Source organism: Bradysia coprophila, assembly GCF_014529535.1.
Source record: "Bradysia coprophila strain Holo2 chromosome X unlocalized genomic scaffold, BU_Bcop_v1 contig_39, whole genome shotgun sequence".
Lineage (NCBI taxonomy): Eukaryota > Metazoa > Arthropoda > Insecta > Diptera > Sciaridae > Bradysia > Bradysia coprophila.
Window position 1 is genome coordinate 1,254,538 of NW_023503329.1, and position 18,170 is coordinate 1,272,707.

General features: G+C 34.4%; 1 protein-coding gene and 1 long non-coding RNA gene across 3 annotated transcripts in view; both read right to left on the minus strand.

The window, feature by feature from the left end:
* LOC119069728 overlaps nucleotides 1–17,699 on the minus strand; it is a 51,530-nt gene extending 33,831 nt beyond the window's left edge. The window contains exon 1 of one of the 2 annotated variants that reach the window (XM_037173857.1): nucleotides 17,233–17,699. In XM_037173857.1, the coding sequence (XP_037029752.1) occupies nucleotides 17,233–17,383 (151 nt within the window). In that variant the 5' untranslated portion in view covers nucleotides 17,384–17,699. The remainder of the gene's footprint in view (nucleotides 1–17,232) is intronic. The other variant, XM_037173856.1, reaches the window with a different exon arrangement.
* On the minus strand, nucleotides 277–16,414 carry LOC119069758. Its single transcript, XR_005086400.1, has 4 exons — nucleotides 16,298–16,414; nucleotides 15,854–15,865; nucleotides 14,365–14,372; nucleotides 277–290 (listed from the first exon to the last, which is right to left on the minus strand). It is a non-coding gene; the product is annotated as an uncharacterized LOC119069758 (long non-coding RNA).
* Nucleotides 17,700–18,170: the final 471 nt, after the last annotated feature.

The following is an 18,170-nucleotide window of genomic DNA, read 5'->3' on the forward strand; positions in this document are numbered from 1 at the left end:
AAACGTCTGGTCGTACAATATCTTCTTTTTTTTGCCTTCAAATATTAATCTTGCAACTGCAAAATTTACGTTGTACATACGAACGACATATTATTACTACGGATTCCGTATGTATACTACGGAACCCTTATATTTTATTGCATGTTACATTTTTTTCAATTCACAAAGACAAATACCAAGGCAGAATTATTGTACATGTACATTGTACAACGAGCAATGAATTTCAAATAATACTGTATGTAAACCATGTAATACATGAATTTGCTGACAGAAGTCATATTTGAAGATTACTCGAGTGTACAGTGTTATTATGTCAAGTGAAGTATTATATTTGCTAGTTTAATAATACGAATTCCTTCTTTTTCTTTATCAACATTTTCGATAACGATTAAAGAAGAATGTTGGTTTGGGAGAAAGAAAAAAAAATTGAAAAAATCACGACAAGTTTTCGCAATTATTTGGAATCAGAAGTTGAGAAGTAATTGGTTTGCAGGATATTTAGCTTTAAGAAACAAGAAACATGCTTATCCATTCTGAGACAGAATGTGCCTAGATTTTGAGCATTCTGAATTCTAACTGCGAGAAAGTTTGCGAGATCTGAAACTGAAAAGCTGAGACGCTGAGATTCATGTACTAATGAGTCCTAATTTTACAAAGACATTCTTTTGCCTCTACTTGAATTGCTAAGTCTGCGAATTAACAGCTTATTGCTTTGTTGCGTACACAACATTTCCGGAACAAATATGAAAATTCAGTTTCAAATCTTAAATCTTCATTAAGCCTAAAATAAGGGGCGGTTCATGAATTCCGTCCTCCCTTTTTGCAGATTTCTATATCCCATACGTATTGTCCGCACATTTCCCACAACTTATAACACGAATGTTTCACTTTTGTCGTACCCTCTCACTCCTCCCGAGAGTAAGCAATTTATGAACGACATCGAAATTTTCTTAAAATTTTCAAAACAAAAATATTTTGGTAATGCGCGATGATTTAGTAATCTCCATCGCAAATGTGAGGAAGATTGTGTGTTGGTGCATGTTTGTCATCTTCGCATAATAACAAGAAAAGTTAGGTAGAATTTCCTGAAAACGAAACAAACACAAAAAAATCATTTGGCACAATACGATTCATTTACATTAACGGATAAGTTTTTGTGTTCTGTTCTAAGATCCATCCATTTAGCCGGTATAAAACCTAATCTAACTTAATTCCGTTTTCGTACAAGACAAATTTCCTTCCATTTCAACTTTATTATGTATAGCCTGTTATTACTTCAATCAATTATATAAATTAAATTACGGTTAAGGTACTGGTTTTGTTGTGCGCCTGGCTACAGAAGTGTTTTTGTCTGTGCAAAAGGGTTACGGGATTTTGATGAATTTAATCATTTAGGATTCGGTAAATCAGCCAATCGTGTAATTCAATGCCAAAATGAATTTAAATGATGCAACAATTTGCATATCATATCGAGTGAATCGGTTTTGTGCCGCGCCTATTATTGGGAAAGTTTACCAAAATTTGACGCAAAATTTGACGCAAAATTTACCGAGAATTCACCTAAATCTACCACAAATTTACCGAAGAATGGTATATTTTCGGTAGTTTTCAATTGGCACATGCTATTCGCAGTCAACTGCCAATAGTCAATATTGATGCTATTCGCAGTCAACTGCCAATAGTCAATATTGATACTATTCGCAGTTGACTGCCAATAGTCAATGTTGATACTATTCGCAGTCAACTGCGAATAGTCAATATTAATGCTATTCGCAGACTAATTGTGCCTTCACATTGATGACAAATGATTTTGCGCTACGCAATTTCAGAATTTGTGATTAAAGTTTTGTAAAGAGACGCAAGAGTCTGTACAATCGCAGTTTGTAATAGGCAGCAAAAATCTGTAATTTCACAGTTTGTAAAAGGGATAAACAGTCTGCAATGTTTGTAAATAGGAGCAACACTCTGTTATGTCAAAGTTTGTAAAAGGTATCTGCACTCAGATGTTACAGATTGTAAAAGGGAGCGACAATCTGTAATGTTACTGTTTGTTATAGGGAGCAGCACTTTGTAATGTCACAGTTTCAACAATCCGTAATGATACAGTTGGTATCCCTTTTAGGTCCCTTCAGGTCACTTCAGTCCCTAGTTTTACACTTTGTACATGTGACCAACAGTCTCCAAAGCTTATACAATGGATAATCAGTTTCTTTCGTTGTACTTTGCAATATATATATTTTACAAATTATCGAACAATTCTAATTTTTTGACTGAACGAATTTTCTTTGTTTTAATAACAATCTCCCAACTTGCTCTACTTTTATTTTAGAAGATATTTTTAGTTCAAATAAGTAACTGCAAATAGCATTAATATTGACTATTTGCAGATGACTGCGAAGAGTCACTTCGTTTTCAATTCCCTGGCTTTGTGTAAAGTGGTCTTTTAAAGGAGCATCATCCAAATGCAAATACATCTAAACGAATTTGTTTGTACGGATAGCATCCTACGATATTCGTGCTGTAGCAATTTGAGTTTCTTTCTCTGTATACGCATAAAATTTAATTAAATCATTAAGAATACAAATTAACATAGCTAAGTATCTGATCAGAAATCTGTTATGTATAAGCCGTATGTACGCACTTTCCTCTATCTCTTCTCTCTAGTTTGGTTTTTTTTCTTTCGAATATTTCTTAGGATGTTTTAGAACATAATTAAACCTCTCGATATCTCGCAAACAAATCCACCGAAACTGTGTCGTGTTCACTGAATTTTTTTTTTAAATTAATTCAACGCACGAAACTCCATCACATCCACATCAATCATCAATATTAACAACAACAAAACAAATGGATTATAATTTCAGAATGTTTAACAGTAACAGTTATAGTAATACTAGTTTTTGAAGCAAATAACGGACCTTGTTCGCATCAAGCGTCGTTCACGTCTGCCGCAACAATACAGGGAAAAATTGGTGGACTTTCATTTTATTGAATCAAAAATGTTTCCTTCAATTCGGTGAAAGTATAATGACTGGTAGAATATATATACTTACGGGGGATCGGTACGTAGGGAGCAAATGCTGACGACATGAGGCATATTTATATTCATATGCTATCGACAACAATGACAAGAATATGGGGAAAGTCTTGTTTAGCGCCTCTTTATGTAGCAAAGCGTATGAAACAAATTGAAGAGGCACCGAACGCATTGAACAAAAGATGTAACAGATCTAAAGATATTATCATGAATTGCTGCCCGATACTGCCTGTGAAAAGTTGCAAAAAAGAACCTCACCTAAAATTCTTTACAGAATAAAATCTAGACATCTATCCATCTACTAAACTACAGAACTTTTTCCGCCTTTCTTGAAGTACTAATCTGTCATATTTTAAACCAATCGTCCCTTTTTTACCATGGCGATACAAAATCTTACCATTCCTCAGTTGATGCACGTGTTCTACATATACGTATAACGGGAGTAAATAAAAAAAAACTCATTTCTAGCGCCTGTAATTAACACTAATTTGGAACCGAATATTCGAAAATAAAAATGGAATTAATCGGTTTTTTATTCAAATTCGACCATCGAACCAATTCAGTCCGATATACCGGGTATAAAACATTGCCAAACTTGCATCGGCTTTTTCGGTTTAGATGGTATGAGAGAAGCACCAGTCCACCAGTTATTATATAAGGTAAAGTTTACAAAATTTTCGGTTTAAAATTTATATTTTATTTGTGGACAAAACCAGAAAACGTTGTACAGATTAATGTGAATCAAGTTGGTTCACACCGAAACGTTCGAAAGTGTATACGGTCTGTTTAAATTGAAAAGACTAATTACCCCATAAAATATACTTTTCGGTTCTTGTTTCGCATTGTAACCATCATCAGTGACGAAAAAGGGATTGCTTACTTAAACAAACAATACTTTTGTTTTCCATGAACGAACCGACGAAAGTAAATCCCGCAATTAATGGTGAATGGTATTGAGAGGGTGGTTGGTACGGAATTTTTGTTTTCGTTTATTAAAATGCAATTTTCACGCTGATCGAACGATGAGATCGGTGTCATCAGAATTTAAAGGTACAGTTCGTAGTTTAGCGATTTCATTTTAAGAACACGTTGGCACCAAATTTACTTTAGTGATGAAGGAACAAATGTTCCAAGAAAAGTAATAATATCCGAAATATTTCACCGGCTTCACTAATTATGGTTGGAATTTCACGAAGGGACTAGTAAAATCTCTGGAATCGACCGAATCGACAACAATTTCAAGTACATTGAACAAAGCTTTTTGTCAATTTTCCCGAAATTTTTTGTTGGACCGCACATCTAAATATTTCAAGTTTATCGAAACAATTTGTCCGCATGACTACCACTTTCTACAGAATAAAAATGGTTAAAGAGATACTCTCGAAATGGAAATGAAACTTGAGAAACAAATGTAAGTGAACCTTTTGCAAAAAAAGAAAAGAAAATTTCTTTAAAGAAACGCTCAACTGATACTAACGTTAAATCCTTAACCCATTGCACCTTTGCACTGAGCAAAAATCCACAACAAAACACTACCATAAGGAAACTATGGGTGCGTCTCTGAATTGGAACAATTTTTAGCTCCTAGCCACTAAGTGTTAAATAGTTATTGTAACGATTGTAACTGATGGAATTAGAAGGTATTTTCTTATGCCAATACCAATTCAGAAAAAAATGATTGTCCGTCCGTCAATCTTGAGTAGCCATTCGTAGTAGCCATTTCGAGTCGGTCCCGAGGTTTGGCTGGAAAAGTGCTATATTAGAAAGCTGGTCAAGATTTTTCGCATGTATAATACGAAGTATCAACAACAGCATTAACAAAAAACTGAAGATCTTGACGATAGAAACACTAATCTGACTCGATTCCTTTTTATCGTTTCCGCAATCCACAAACATTGACCACATAAAATGTATTGGCCTAAGATTACCAGATTCAATATAATGCCGTGACAATGGGCTAATTTTTCTCTATATAATTACGAAATCTAGTACTTCAATGTCTCCTAATCACAAGCAACTACGCGTTGAACTTCTGCATTTAGAAAGGTGAAACGTTTCCAACGTAGTTGTTCAAGGTGAACCAAATCAGTGAAAAATGTTTAATCGGTTAAGCAGTGTGAACTAGAACGGATCCTCAACAATTGAATGGATAGATGCAGGTTTTGATTTTTGCATGTAGCCCGAGGAAACTGCCCTTAACTGGGTATAACGCGTACGTATGGAATTAACGTCGTGGTATACGTTTTTAACTGGTTTATTTAGAATTTTAAGGCCAGGTCAAGGCGCCTTACATCATCGCATGTAAGCATTTACGATAGTAAACCGCCTTTACCTGGCAAATTGTTAAATACGATCTAAGGCGCCTTAACCTGACCTTAAAACTATAAGTAGACCTTGGTATAAATTGGACTAAACCTATCTTGTCAGTTTCTCTTCTATATACTCATTGAAAAGACCTGAATTGAATCATAACTCTCCCAACGCAACCTAATAGGCTGAACTTATTGATTTTTAGTTGTCCAAACTTCGAAAAAAAAGCGATCCACGCCAATTTTGCATCTATTTTAATCATTCAATCATTCGCTAACGTAAAGATGCCGAATCAAAGTTTTTGTTTCTTCATATAGAGAAGAGAAAAAAACTCCAGTTAAAAACCGGGTTCATGTAACATAAATCGCTCGACCAAAAAAATAAGAAAAGAAAAAAACGTTAGAGAGGTATAATACTCTTAAATACCAGTGAACTGAACACAATTCATACCAAAACACAACAAAATAAAAGAAGAAAAAAAAATGACACCTTACCATATCGCGATAAAATTTTATACAAATTTATCGTATTCCGATTATCAATAAGAAAAAGTGGAATATATAAAATCAGAAATAATATGTTGGCGGCTACAGAGAGCTCTATCACTAGAAGTTGATTCTCTTCGTAATATTAAATCATATTTGCGAATTAATGAATACGCGTATTAGGTTCATTATACCTACGTATGTATATCTTATAAAATATACGACGAAAAGAATTTGTAGCACTGTACGATTATTATTATTTTTTATATAAGAGAGTATAAAACCCAACAGCAACGACAACAACAACAACACAAATAATAATGAAGAATTATAGAATATGCGATGAGTGTTGTTGTATATTGCGACTCCATGCTATTTTTGAGTGTGTACAAGTAAAGATATTTCTATTTAATAAAGTTATGTTTATGACCTTGAATTTTATATATTTTTGATAGTTTACTTTCCGCCTGGAATATACAATAAATATTTGCAAAAGCACCACTGTCTTTTTTTTTTGGAGGGTTGAACTCTTTTTTCCGAGCGAAAAGAAAGAAACCCGAAAATAAAAAATAAAAATATTCTTGAGATCCGGTTTTCAATGAATATAATTGCAAATCTATAGAATTTTGAATGGGATTTATTGTGGAAAAAGGTACCGTACTGAATCATCTGTGTGTATTCAATTTTGATATTACACATAACACGCTGATGTTAATGCTTTAGCCGAAAGAAGAAGAAAAAAAAATAGCAAAAAAAAGTTCCATTTCGACAATTATGCTTTCGAGTATGTGTACCAACCTATGCTGCTTATTATTTTATTTTTCATCCATCGTGTTCTTTGCTTCACAAAATTTTCAATTATATGCTGACGACGAAGAGTAAAAATATATTTTTTACCTGCTTCCAAGGCCTTCAATGTAAGATACATCCCATCTTATAAAAGGAATTTTCCGTGTTTAGAATTATATCACCGAAGTAATTTACGTAGCATTTTGGCGAATGGTTTTTTTTTATAGCATCACAGATATTTAATTACAAGGATATCGCGCTACAAATTAGTAATTTGTCACGTACAATAATATACGGCAATAGTAAAACAGTATTCGATCAACTTCGAATATTGATTCGGTTTCTGTTATATCGACAACATTGGCAATATTAACCGATGAACTCTAGTTATTCTTTAATTTAGTATAAAAATCGAATGTTGAGGCCATTGAAGTAGAAGATTTTTTAACAAATACATAGCTTAAAGGGAAGACGTGATAGATTCGGTATTAGTAATATCGACAACAACGACAGTTCTAACTGACGTTCTCTGGTTAATGTTCCCTTATTTAGCATAAAAATTGTATGTTAAAACCTTTAAAGTAGAAGATTTTTTATCAAATACACGAAAATAGCTTAAACGGAAGATGTCCTAGATTTACATATTAAACCGTGATACGTTTGCCGTTTCCAGAATATTAAAACAATTGACGTAATACATTTCATCTCAAAGGAGTCAATGGATTTCAGGCGATACATTCATTTCAAATTAAAATTTTGTTCGACACTTCATCGTTACGTGCCCGATAAATATATCGATTGATTACGTACTTTCTCAATGTTGTCAGGAAAAAATATGATTTCTGTAGAGCAAAACGACAATTTACTTTTAATGAATTATCGAAAGAAGCTGTTGGTTTGAATATGTAATTCAAATAAAAAAAAAACGACAATTCTGACAAATTAATGTTCGCACTGGGCTCCTCAGCTTGGTGAGAAATTTTGACTTAACTAGTTTAAGCTTGGAGTTTTAGTTCTAGCTATAGGAATCATTGTTTCAAACCTACATGACATCTGCTCAATCAGAAAAAGGATAAAGAATCAATGAAAGTCACAAAGACTGAATTTAAACTGTACCGAATTTAGCACACACAACTTGTGTGCTTGAGTCAAAAGTAGAAAATTTGGTTGACATTTGTAGTTGAATCGAATAGAGATAATGAAAATCTAGGCTGTGTAAATTAGGACATGCTCCTACTGGAAAAAGTCAACTTCTGCAACGAGGTGCATACACAACTCTTTCTGTAATCGTAGCAAAAACTCCGTTTTCAAAATAATCATTTTCATTCAATATATCTACAAAAACAATCAATTGAAATTATTTGTTTAGTGGCTACAGCGACTTTGAAACACTCAACAACCCATTTTCTGGATGGAATGTTTGGTATTGTTGTAAAGCTCAAGGATTTATTTGCATGAAACAGTTGAGTTTGCGAGCATCAAAAACTAATGTCGCTGAATCCGTCAACGTTGGCAACGCACAAGGCGGGATTTGGTTGTTTTTGTGTTTCTTTGAATATTTCCAAACAAAGAAAAAGACACAAATTTGCGTGAAAATTGGTTTAGTTATCTCAAAAATACAAACGTAATGAATTGGGTGAAATTGATGCATTAAAACATTTGAGAATTTAATCAGACCGCTGTGACGTTAATTCCGTGCGAATCCTTTCATTTACTGCCGTAAAATCTTAGACAAAAAAGCGATTGTCAGGTTAATTATTAGTTTTTCTCGATTGATTTACCTCCCAGATAAAGAAAAACTAATGGGAATACACGACTGACCAGCCAAATTGATTAATTGGTTAACCTGTCACATACGGCTATTCATCTGTTATCGATAACGACGACAAAAACAATGACAAGCTCTGGATAATATGTTCCTTTATATAAAATGTTGAAAAAATTGAAGTACAAGATTTGAAATCAAACGATTAAAAATACTTTGATCGATGGAAATAATAGACCCGATAATAATACTGGTCATATGCTTGCCATATATAACAAGTTAAACTCAATATGCGGACTTTGTAGACAGACTGTGTGTCAAAATAGAGTAAACGTTTCGCCGTTACTCCTCGCTACGAATCGCACACACGGGTGTATTAAAATAAGATAATAAAATGTGTGCACCCGCTGGTAACCACAATAATACATTACTGTCTTGCTGGGACATGTTTTGTTGAGGCGTGTGGGAAGGTTGTATTTCGAGCCGAGGGCGAGTAATGCATCCCACTTGTCGAAACAAAACAAAAAAAATCCTAGAAATACTTTGTTGTCTTGCGGCCAGAAAATGTAAAAAAAACATAGCTAACGCCGACCCGTACGAAACACCTATTCGTATCAAAAGCCTTTAATGTGAAACTCTTCATTTCTCTTCCTTCATTTTCTTCTCTGCTGAAAAACTATTCTCCCTTTAAAATCACTTACATTATCCACTCTTTGCCTTGTTATCATATACAACTAACTTGCCGGAGGCAATATAGACAGCCCCGTACGAAGTCAAATTTCATAAATTCCTATTTAAACTGCTATATACCGCTATATTTACCTATATTTTCCTATAAATAAACATTTCACAGATAAATATATGCTATTATATAGCTCTATATGCCTGTATATAGCTCAATATAGCTGTATATAGGTATATATAGATGTCCGTATATGGAATCCCTGAAACCCCACACACATAACAAATTATTTCCATGTTAACAGAAACTCTCTAAGTATCATTTTCCCAAGATATTTCTATTTTACTAAAATCCAATATGGCCGCCGGCAGCCATTTTGTTAGGAGACCGGAAGTAGTACCGACGCTTTACATTCGTTAATACCTTTCAAACAAAAAAAAATCATGAAATTCGGTCAAAATTTACTCGAGATATTGTCAAAATACACCACGTTCACTGTACTTCCGAGTAGCCAGATAAGAGCTCACTCCAAGAGACCTAGCTCACGCTCCGGAGAACATAATTTCATAAAAAAAATTTTCCCTGATTGGTACGGTCAATACCTATCTAATAAAGCTAAAACAGACGAAATATGTTCAAATGTGGCCGACCTACAAGCAAAAACTGCTTGCCGCCCTGTGCCTGTTCCACACCAAGGGGTCTAACTCACGAGTCGGTCATCCGATTTACATAAACTTTTTTTTTTGTCGATCGGTATTGTAAATACCTTTTATTTGACGTATCACTTACAAGTTTAACGTTTAAATGTCCGGAGATATCTTCGAAAAACCGTAAAGCACTTATTGGGCCACAGCTCGGGAGGGGTCGATCCAAAATCACTCATCTTCGAACTTAGCCTGTCTTTTGACATTACCAAACGGGAAAAAAAAGAATTTTCAAAATCGGATGCGTTTTACTCAAGTTATCGTGCAGACGGACAGACGGACAGACGGACATTTTTTTTTTCGCGGATTTGGCATCTCTAGACAACCACAATAGGTTTCCCCTTACTCAGGGAGTCCAATTCGACGTGTTACAAACGTATGCGTAAACCTATAAGACCCCAGTACTTCGTACGGGTCTAAAAACTGGCTTTGAGCGAGACGGTATGACGGTAATGAGTCGTTTTCCGGCCGCAAGACAACAAAACAAATTTCTTAAAAGTTATGTCATTCTGCAAAACAGTTACAGCAAATTCTTGTCTAAATTTTACTGACGTCCAACTGTTAGTGTTAGTGATAGCTGAAAATTTCAGCTAAAGGAGTGGGTTTTCGAACTCTCCCTCTCACTCTCGAATATTTCCCAAAAACAATATTATCCAACCATCATTCAACTGTCCTGTAGATTTAAACAGTTGGTTCTTTATACTTGCTCCACTATATTATGTGGAGTCGTGTCGTAAACGATGGACAATTGTGAAGATATTTTCGGGTCTTTTTTTCATTTTTTATTTTTATTTTCAAACTTCATAGTGACACCGAAAAAGAAATGAATTCTTCAAAATAAATAACGAGTCATTGATTTCTCAAAACACACAACAATAAAGTAAAACAAAGGAAAACGTGTTATTTGTGTAGGATATTTGGATTCGTTTTTTTTTATCTAACTAAATAATAAACTTTCTGTTATCATCACTCCGGTTACCATATTGCGTGTAAAATTATAGATATAATTTTTGTTGAGTCTGTACAACGCTCGCATAAAATTCTATGTTCGTATAAGCGAAGTATATATCTGCGAAAGTTAATATAAAAAAGAAATTCAACCAGATATCTCGTTTGGCATATTTCAAATGAACAACAATGAATGGCGGTTTTTTGAGGTGCCGAATTAAATCGTGTGGATGTTTAAAAAAAAAACATGTTCGCCATTTCTAGCCAGTTCATAATTCAGTCGAGGAATTTCGGTCTGACGGAACTTTCTTCCAAACGGATTAGAAGGCAAGACAACACAAAAAAAAAATCGTGTCTCCCCCTCGACAACATAGATCAACGAGTGTTATACACGGCAAATTGGACAGTAATAGAAATTAATTAAAATGAAAACGAACGAAAGACAAGACGAAAAAACAAATAAATCGAAAGCACACAGTTCCGATGAGTGTTAAAATAACCGAATTTTTTATGAGCTTACCTATCATAAGCAGGGATAATTTGAATTAGGAAATATTTAATGTTCGCGACATTCTTTTCGTACATTTTGTTGCTACACATTTTTGAAATTGCCCAATCGACCGTCAGCTGTTCAATTCAATTAAAAATTCGTTTAATTCTCGAATTTTTATTCAACATTTCGGCAAAATTTATTTTAATTTCAATTCATCTCAAGAGTTGGATTTATGCTTCGACATTTGGGTATACTATAAAATCGGATGCACGGGCGGGAGCTTAGTTTTGAAAGCTCTCATGACTTTGATGTGCGAATTGCTAGCCGGGTGAATATGCGGCACCTCCATTACTGTTTATATTATGTGCCACAAGGGTCCATATTTTCAATCATGGGAGTGGGAGGTGGAAAATTACGTATTCTTCTAAGGAGATTCAACTCCCATGATTGAAATAGTCATATACGTCACAAGGACTAGTTATTTACGACACAAGGACCGTTCACTTTCGCGTGACGTATCAAGTTGTTCATGCTTGTTATGGGAACCAAAAGTAAAAAAATGACAATTTTGAAATTTCAAAATTGACATTTTTACTTTCGGTTCCCATAACAAGCATGAAAAATAGGCACACAGGCCACATTCCGATTCCTTGAAATTAGATTTCATCAAGATTTTGAAACCGAGCGATTCAATTTCTGAGCATACAATGAAGGAGAGAGAAAATCGTTTGAAAAAAAAAACAGTTTTTTTAAGGAACAATTAAATGTCTGGATGAATTCCAGTCCCAAGACAATTGGTTTCAGAGCTTTGTATAAAAAGACAAAATACTTCTACTGAAGAGATCGAACAGATTGCCACCTGGTCAAGCGTTCCATTCATGCTCTTTTCGTGTGAAACAACTGACTCCTATGGTAGAGTCATTGATGATGAACATTTTTTACAGTTTCCTCACATAAAACGAAATTGATCCAGAAAAAATGCGTCCGATTTTGACCGACTCTTTATCAAAAGATGTCATCATTCCATCCATAGAGCAGCAGCACTATGTATAACAAAGGTGTATCAAAAATAATCCAAATGGAATCAAATATTTTATTCACGGCTCCCAGTAAAAATAGAACATAAAATTTGACGAAGTCTCGTTACCCGTGCAAATCAATTACCGAAACGTGTGCTCCGAAAATGAAAAGAAAATTGTCTGAACCGTTTAAGGTGGAATTATACATCCAGCCGTTCCATATGTGTATGAATTGAAGGTCTCGTTACACTTTCACTCGGGTGATAAGAGGACAATAACAATAAAATTTAACGTGAAGATTTTTAGTACATAATTAAACCACCATATGACTTCCATCAAAGGTTCCCAAAAATTTTGTTTTGTTCCTCCTTCCAACACAATTACACACACACACGAGAACCTAGATCGATTTATATGAATTCTTTCCCAATGCCAATGCCATATATACGCAATATTCCTTTCAATATATTTACACATAGGTGAGAAATGTACTCAGGTTAAGAATTCAGTTAATTACTTCATTAAATGCTACAGGTTTACCCAAATATACCGAGAGAAAGAGATATATGCGTATACAGATTGGCATACGGTCGGAATATGAATATGTACGTTAAAAGCTTAATCTTATTGCTAATAAATTTATGTGTGAACATTGCAGATAAATATATGCGTTCGCTTATAACAGTGCTACACCACCACCCGGTTCGGAAGGATGCGATTTTGTGGATTTGTTATTCCATTTGTATAATCAGCCATAAATTAATGTTTAATGTAAATGACCGAAATTATACCAACAGTTGCGGTGAATATAATCAACACGCCTTCTTTGCGAGATGAAGAAAGATCACGGATTTCAATCTGGCGAAATTGAGATTGATATAACTGAGCAATGGTTCCATCATCTTGATCTAAAAAATGTATTTATGTCGTAGCTGTTTGTGCATCTCTAACAACCGGGAAATCATAATTTGCGCCACCTCATACAAAGTGTTATACGCAACTCGTGTGAAAATATCTTTTTTGACCTGCGAGATTGCCGACCTTGAACCGCAGCAAAATTCACACATGTCAAAAATGAAAAAATTGAAATCTCCCTATATTGATTGCATAGCTACAAACAACTCTGCCTAAAATCAACCATCCAGGACAGATACAACAAATCGAGAAATTTTTTGAAAAACAACCATTTTTCCCCCGAGACATGAAAAAGTTTGAACTGACACAATTAGTCGATTCTAAGGGTTTGGTTGATTTTACAATCGATTGACAAATAATAATTATTATAGGTATATGCGCTGTGTGAAGGACAACGTACATACTGCAATACTAGGGAAAGTAGAATAATTTACGGTCGATGCCTTTACATAGAATGTCAGCTGTTCTCAAATTGGTTTTTTGATTCAAATTGAAATCGTTTGATCGGCGGAAAAAGTTTGTCATTTTCGAAGAGTAAAACAACGATAATTGGGGTTAGTCGGTAGTTAACCGACCGCTTATGGTGCAAGTATTTCCAAAAGAATCGATGGTTAGTGAACAGAGGTAAGAAGAGTGTTGACCCATATATGGCATAGCCTGTCTGCAAGTCACAAAAGTTACTAAGGACGTTAGCACTTTGAATTGATTCTATCGATTGCAGTCGCTTGATTGATTTACGTTGCTCACTGAAAGGCATTTTTCGATTGTTGTTTCCATACCCTCAACTTCTCAGTAATTACGTAGTTAGTCAAGTAACTGGACTAAATGTTGGTGCTTATCTACAACTGTTTCGTAGTTCAGTAGGCATATCGAAGTGAACGACATTAACCGTTTGCATACCAAATAAACAAACCCTTGGCTAAGCCTTATGTAAGTGATATCTATTGATAAAATGTCTGTCTGACCTTTGAAAACTGCAATCTTAGAGAGGTAAAAAGTGGGTCTAGGTTGGATATTTGGCGGTGACGATGGTTATGTTAGTAGTGATGGTTTTAAGAAGCTTTACTCGACTGGTATCTTGTCTGTTGAAAGGGAGAATTGAGGAATGCGAAAGCATAGACGAACGGGACCGACTGTTTTACCCACTCCAACCATTAACTCATCTTTTGCACGATATAAGGTTTCTAAATGTTTCAATAGATTAACGAAAAAAAAACCGAAAATCCTGTTCAGCCAAAGAAGTGTTTTCCTTGAGCGCCAAACAGTAAACAAGCCTCTTAATTAAGGCAAATAATTACTTCCTTGTGCGGCAAATGTCGACGGTTATAATACACCGCGAGAGACTATGTACTGGTGGCTGGGTGAAAAACCAATTATAATAGAAGTTGGACTTGTCAATAACATGTAAACCATCATCATCGTTACCTACCAGATCTATTTATAATAGAAGCTCCCCCCATTCCTCTTCCGCCCTGGCAGCTATACAATTTCACATGCGATAGAAACGTTCGGATTCAACCCAAACAATATATAGATATTCATAACGCCCGATTCTGCCAGCACACACAATGGTGGGTTGCGATGGATGAACAGTCAAAAACAAGATGTTATTTACTTTATTTTATCAAAGAATTTACTTTATGTAATATCGGTTAATACGCATATTAAAATCACATCAAATGATACCGAGAGTCTTTGAGTGATAGAATGGCGTAGCCAGAGATACATTTTATCACACCAGCCCCTACTAAATGGGCTTTTTTCCACAGCGACATGGGTATATAGCGAAAACACTCTTACTCTCTTTCTTCGGTATTCAGTGTACATGTACACAAAGAACCAAAACGAAATTGGCTCTTTGATCAAAATAAAGAAATAAATAAAGAAAGAAAAAAAAATCCCAAAAATAATAATAATTCAAATTCAGGTAGGTTAATAATATGAGAACACACTGGCCGACACATACACACCATCACGCACACACACACACCGACCGGTAGATGAGGATATACGGATTTTCAATGGGAGATTGGAGGAGAAAATTCACGAAAACAAAATTATGTTTTTTTTTGGAAAAATATCGAGAAAATAAAAACCTTCATCCTCACATCCATCGTTGTTGTTATGAAGTAATCTTATACCAAAACAACTCTTAGCAAACCTGAGGATAAATCAAAATATGTAATGAAAGGAACCAACAAAATATAAACACCACACACAGCCTCTTCTTCTTCTTCTTCTTTAGCCTCACACACAATAAAAATCCAAACAACCAAACAGAACAAAAACAAATACACAGAAAAAAAAGCGTCGAGCGATAGAGATTAGATTCTTGCAAAAATATAAACTGAAAAGGAAATAATTCGAGCCGATTTCATAATATAAAAATGGATAAAACGGACATTCCATTGAAGAAATTCCCTATAGGTTCAGGTCGTTTAATGCAATTCGACCAAATTCTTCTGCCTATGTAAATTATGCTACACTGTCGTTTGACATTTATTTTGTCAATTTGATCAATTTTGGTGCACATGAATTGGCTAGTTAGGAAAAAGGAATTTAATTTAAGAGCAGTGACTATTACCAGGTCACCATAACTTTGATTTTTTTGACGCAGCTCCTGTTCAAACGTTTTCTTTCAATTTTTCAAGAAATCCAAACGATTATTGTTCGAAAATATTTCTATTGACGCTAGAGCAATTATACCTAAAATCGTGTCTTTCAGTTACGTATTTCGAACCTTTCTCATGCTATACCCCGTGGACTATTATTATAAGTAAGGACACCCTCTCAAAATTAAGCCCAACTTGAACGTATGGTTTGTGTATACAGATCAAAATCAACAATAGCAAGAACACGTAAATACATGAGTAACAACACACAATGAAACACGAATCGATTTTTTAGTAAAATTGATTCGCAATCATAATAATTCATCGAATCCCAACCACGCAACCACGGTCAGATCTTCGTATAACATAGGAAATTGTCATAGAATACACGGCAGCAGCGGTTCATTTTCGAAACGTCAAATAGAGGACCTTAATACACTGTATGAGAATGAACTCAAATTAACGATAACATAAATTGAATTTGTTTTATTCGCAAGGCTACTTAAATTATCAAGCGCTCCTGACTGGTTTGATTTACTCTGGACGTAGATTCTCGTAGCGATCGTAACTTTAAGAATTCGTAACTTGACAGTTCTTATGGGATTTTATACACACAACTGTCAAGTTACGAATATTTGGAGTTACGAGAATCGTCGTCCTGGTAGAATACCATTTAGATACTACAGATGCCTAAAGGTCAATTGAAATATTTTAATAGAAGTCCATGTTGCCTATATTTCGATTTCTTCAAAAATTATAAAACAAACAGGTCAGTTTGAACGACGTTAGGAGTAGATGGTACAAAAATATCAAAAATGTGCTAAGGCAGCAACAATAAAAATTGTTCAAAGTTTCAAACCTGCTTAGTATTATAAGGCAAAAGAATTATAGCTAAAAATATGCGTGGCTTCCAATTTACTCGAATGAGTGTCTGTCTAACGATGGACATTTTTTATGTTTACATTTTGACTGAGAGTCATAATACAAAATCATAAAAACCACACACCAACCATTCGACGACACTGACACGCGGAATTCTTTTACGGAATTTCTTGTCATCAATAGATGTAACTATTTACTAGGAACATTTTTTTTGTATATAGTTACGCCGCATAGCATAAACACGGGATCGTCTCCAACTATTTGTATTTGTTTGTAGATCTTTTGTTTATGGATTTCACCCAAAAAAATTTTTGTTTTGTTTTAATGTTCAGCGATTATCATAATAATGATGAAATAAGTAGATATAATATCTGGAGGATAAATCAAAATACCAGAACAAAAAAAGTGAGAGAGAGAAACAACAACGCCATGTAGGCGAGATACCATTTAATATCAGAGATTTAATCGTAACCAAAATAAACTGTTCAACTGGAATTAAAATTCTCTAGCTACCGGGAGCCGAAAAACCACCCAAAAGCAAAATAGTAAATAAATTTCGATTTATATTTCGGATAAAAAAGGAATACACACCTGGCATATTAATGCATACCAACAGCAGGACTATTATTGCAACGACACAATTTAAATTTTTAAAGCACTTCATAAATAATAAGCACATAGAAAAAAGGCATCTAATAAATAGAGTGCCGATGATGCCGATTCGAAATAATTGTAGCGCCATAAAAATGTATTCATTTGGAATAAACTTTTTGTCACAAATGCACGATATATCATTGAATAAATTTTTTTCTTTTGATTTTTTATTTTTCTTTCGCTAAACGATTTATATTTATTTCAATTTCTTTCCACACTTTTTTTTAATTTTCAACTTTTTTTCCTTTTTATTTTTTATTTACACTAATTTCGCAGGTAACTCCGCATTTTCCGAAAACGTTACTTTAGTCATCACAACTTCGTACGATACTTTATTACCTAAGTCTATTTTTTTATGTATATATATGTATTCGTATATGTCACATTTTGTGTAAATGGCCAAACGAATGAAGTTGGATGAAAGGCGAAAATGTGCTGAAGGCGTTTCGAATTTCGAAAACAAAACAAAATTCAACATATTTTCGTCATTGTGAAGTGGAGTGTTTGCAATATGATGTCTTCAAGAAGAAAAATCGTAAAAAGGAAATTTGAACAATTTTCTGGTGCATGTGAATAGAGTGTTGATGTTAAGCAGCGTTAAGATTAGATAGAAACAACCGGAGAGAAAAATTCAAAAACTTATTCATCTCTCGAGTATATATCATCTTCAAGATACGATACTTTCACACATACGTTTTCACATACGTCATTCAATTGTATGAGATTTTTTAACATGGATGCCATTTCTTATCGTTGACGGCATTTCAAAAGGCCTTGAAGATGATTTATAGGTTTCTGCCAAGCAACGGTTTAGCCGAACAAAGTGAACCGACCACGAACCGATCTCATCCATAGAATCATATTCACAACTTATT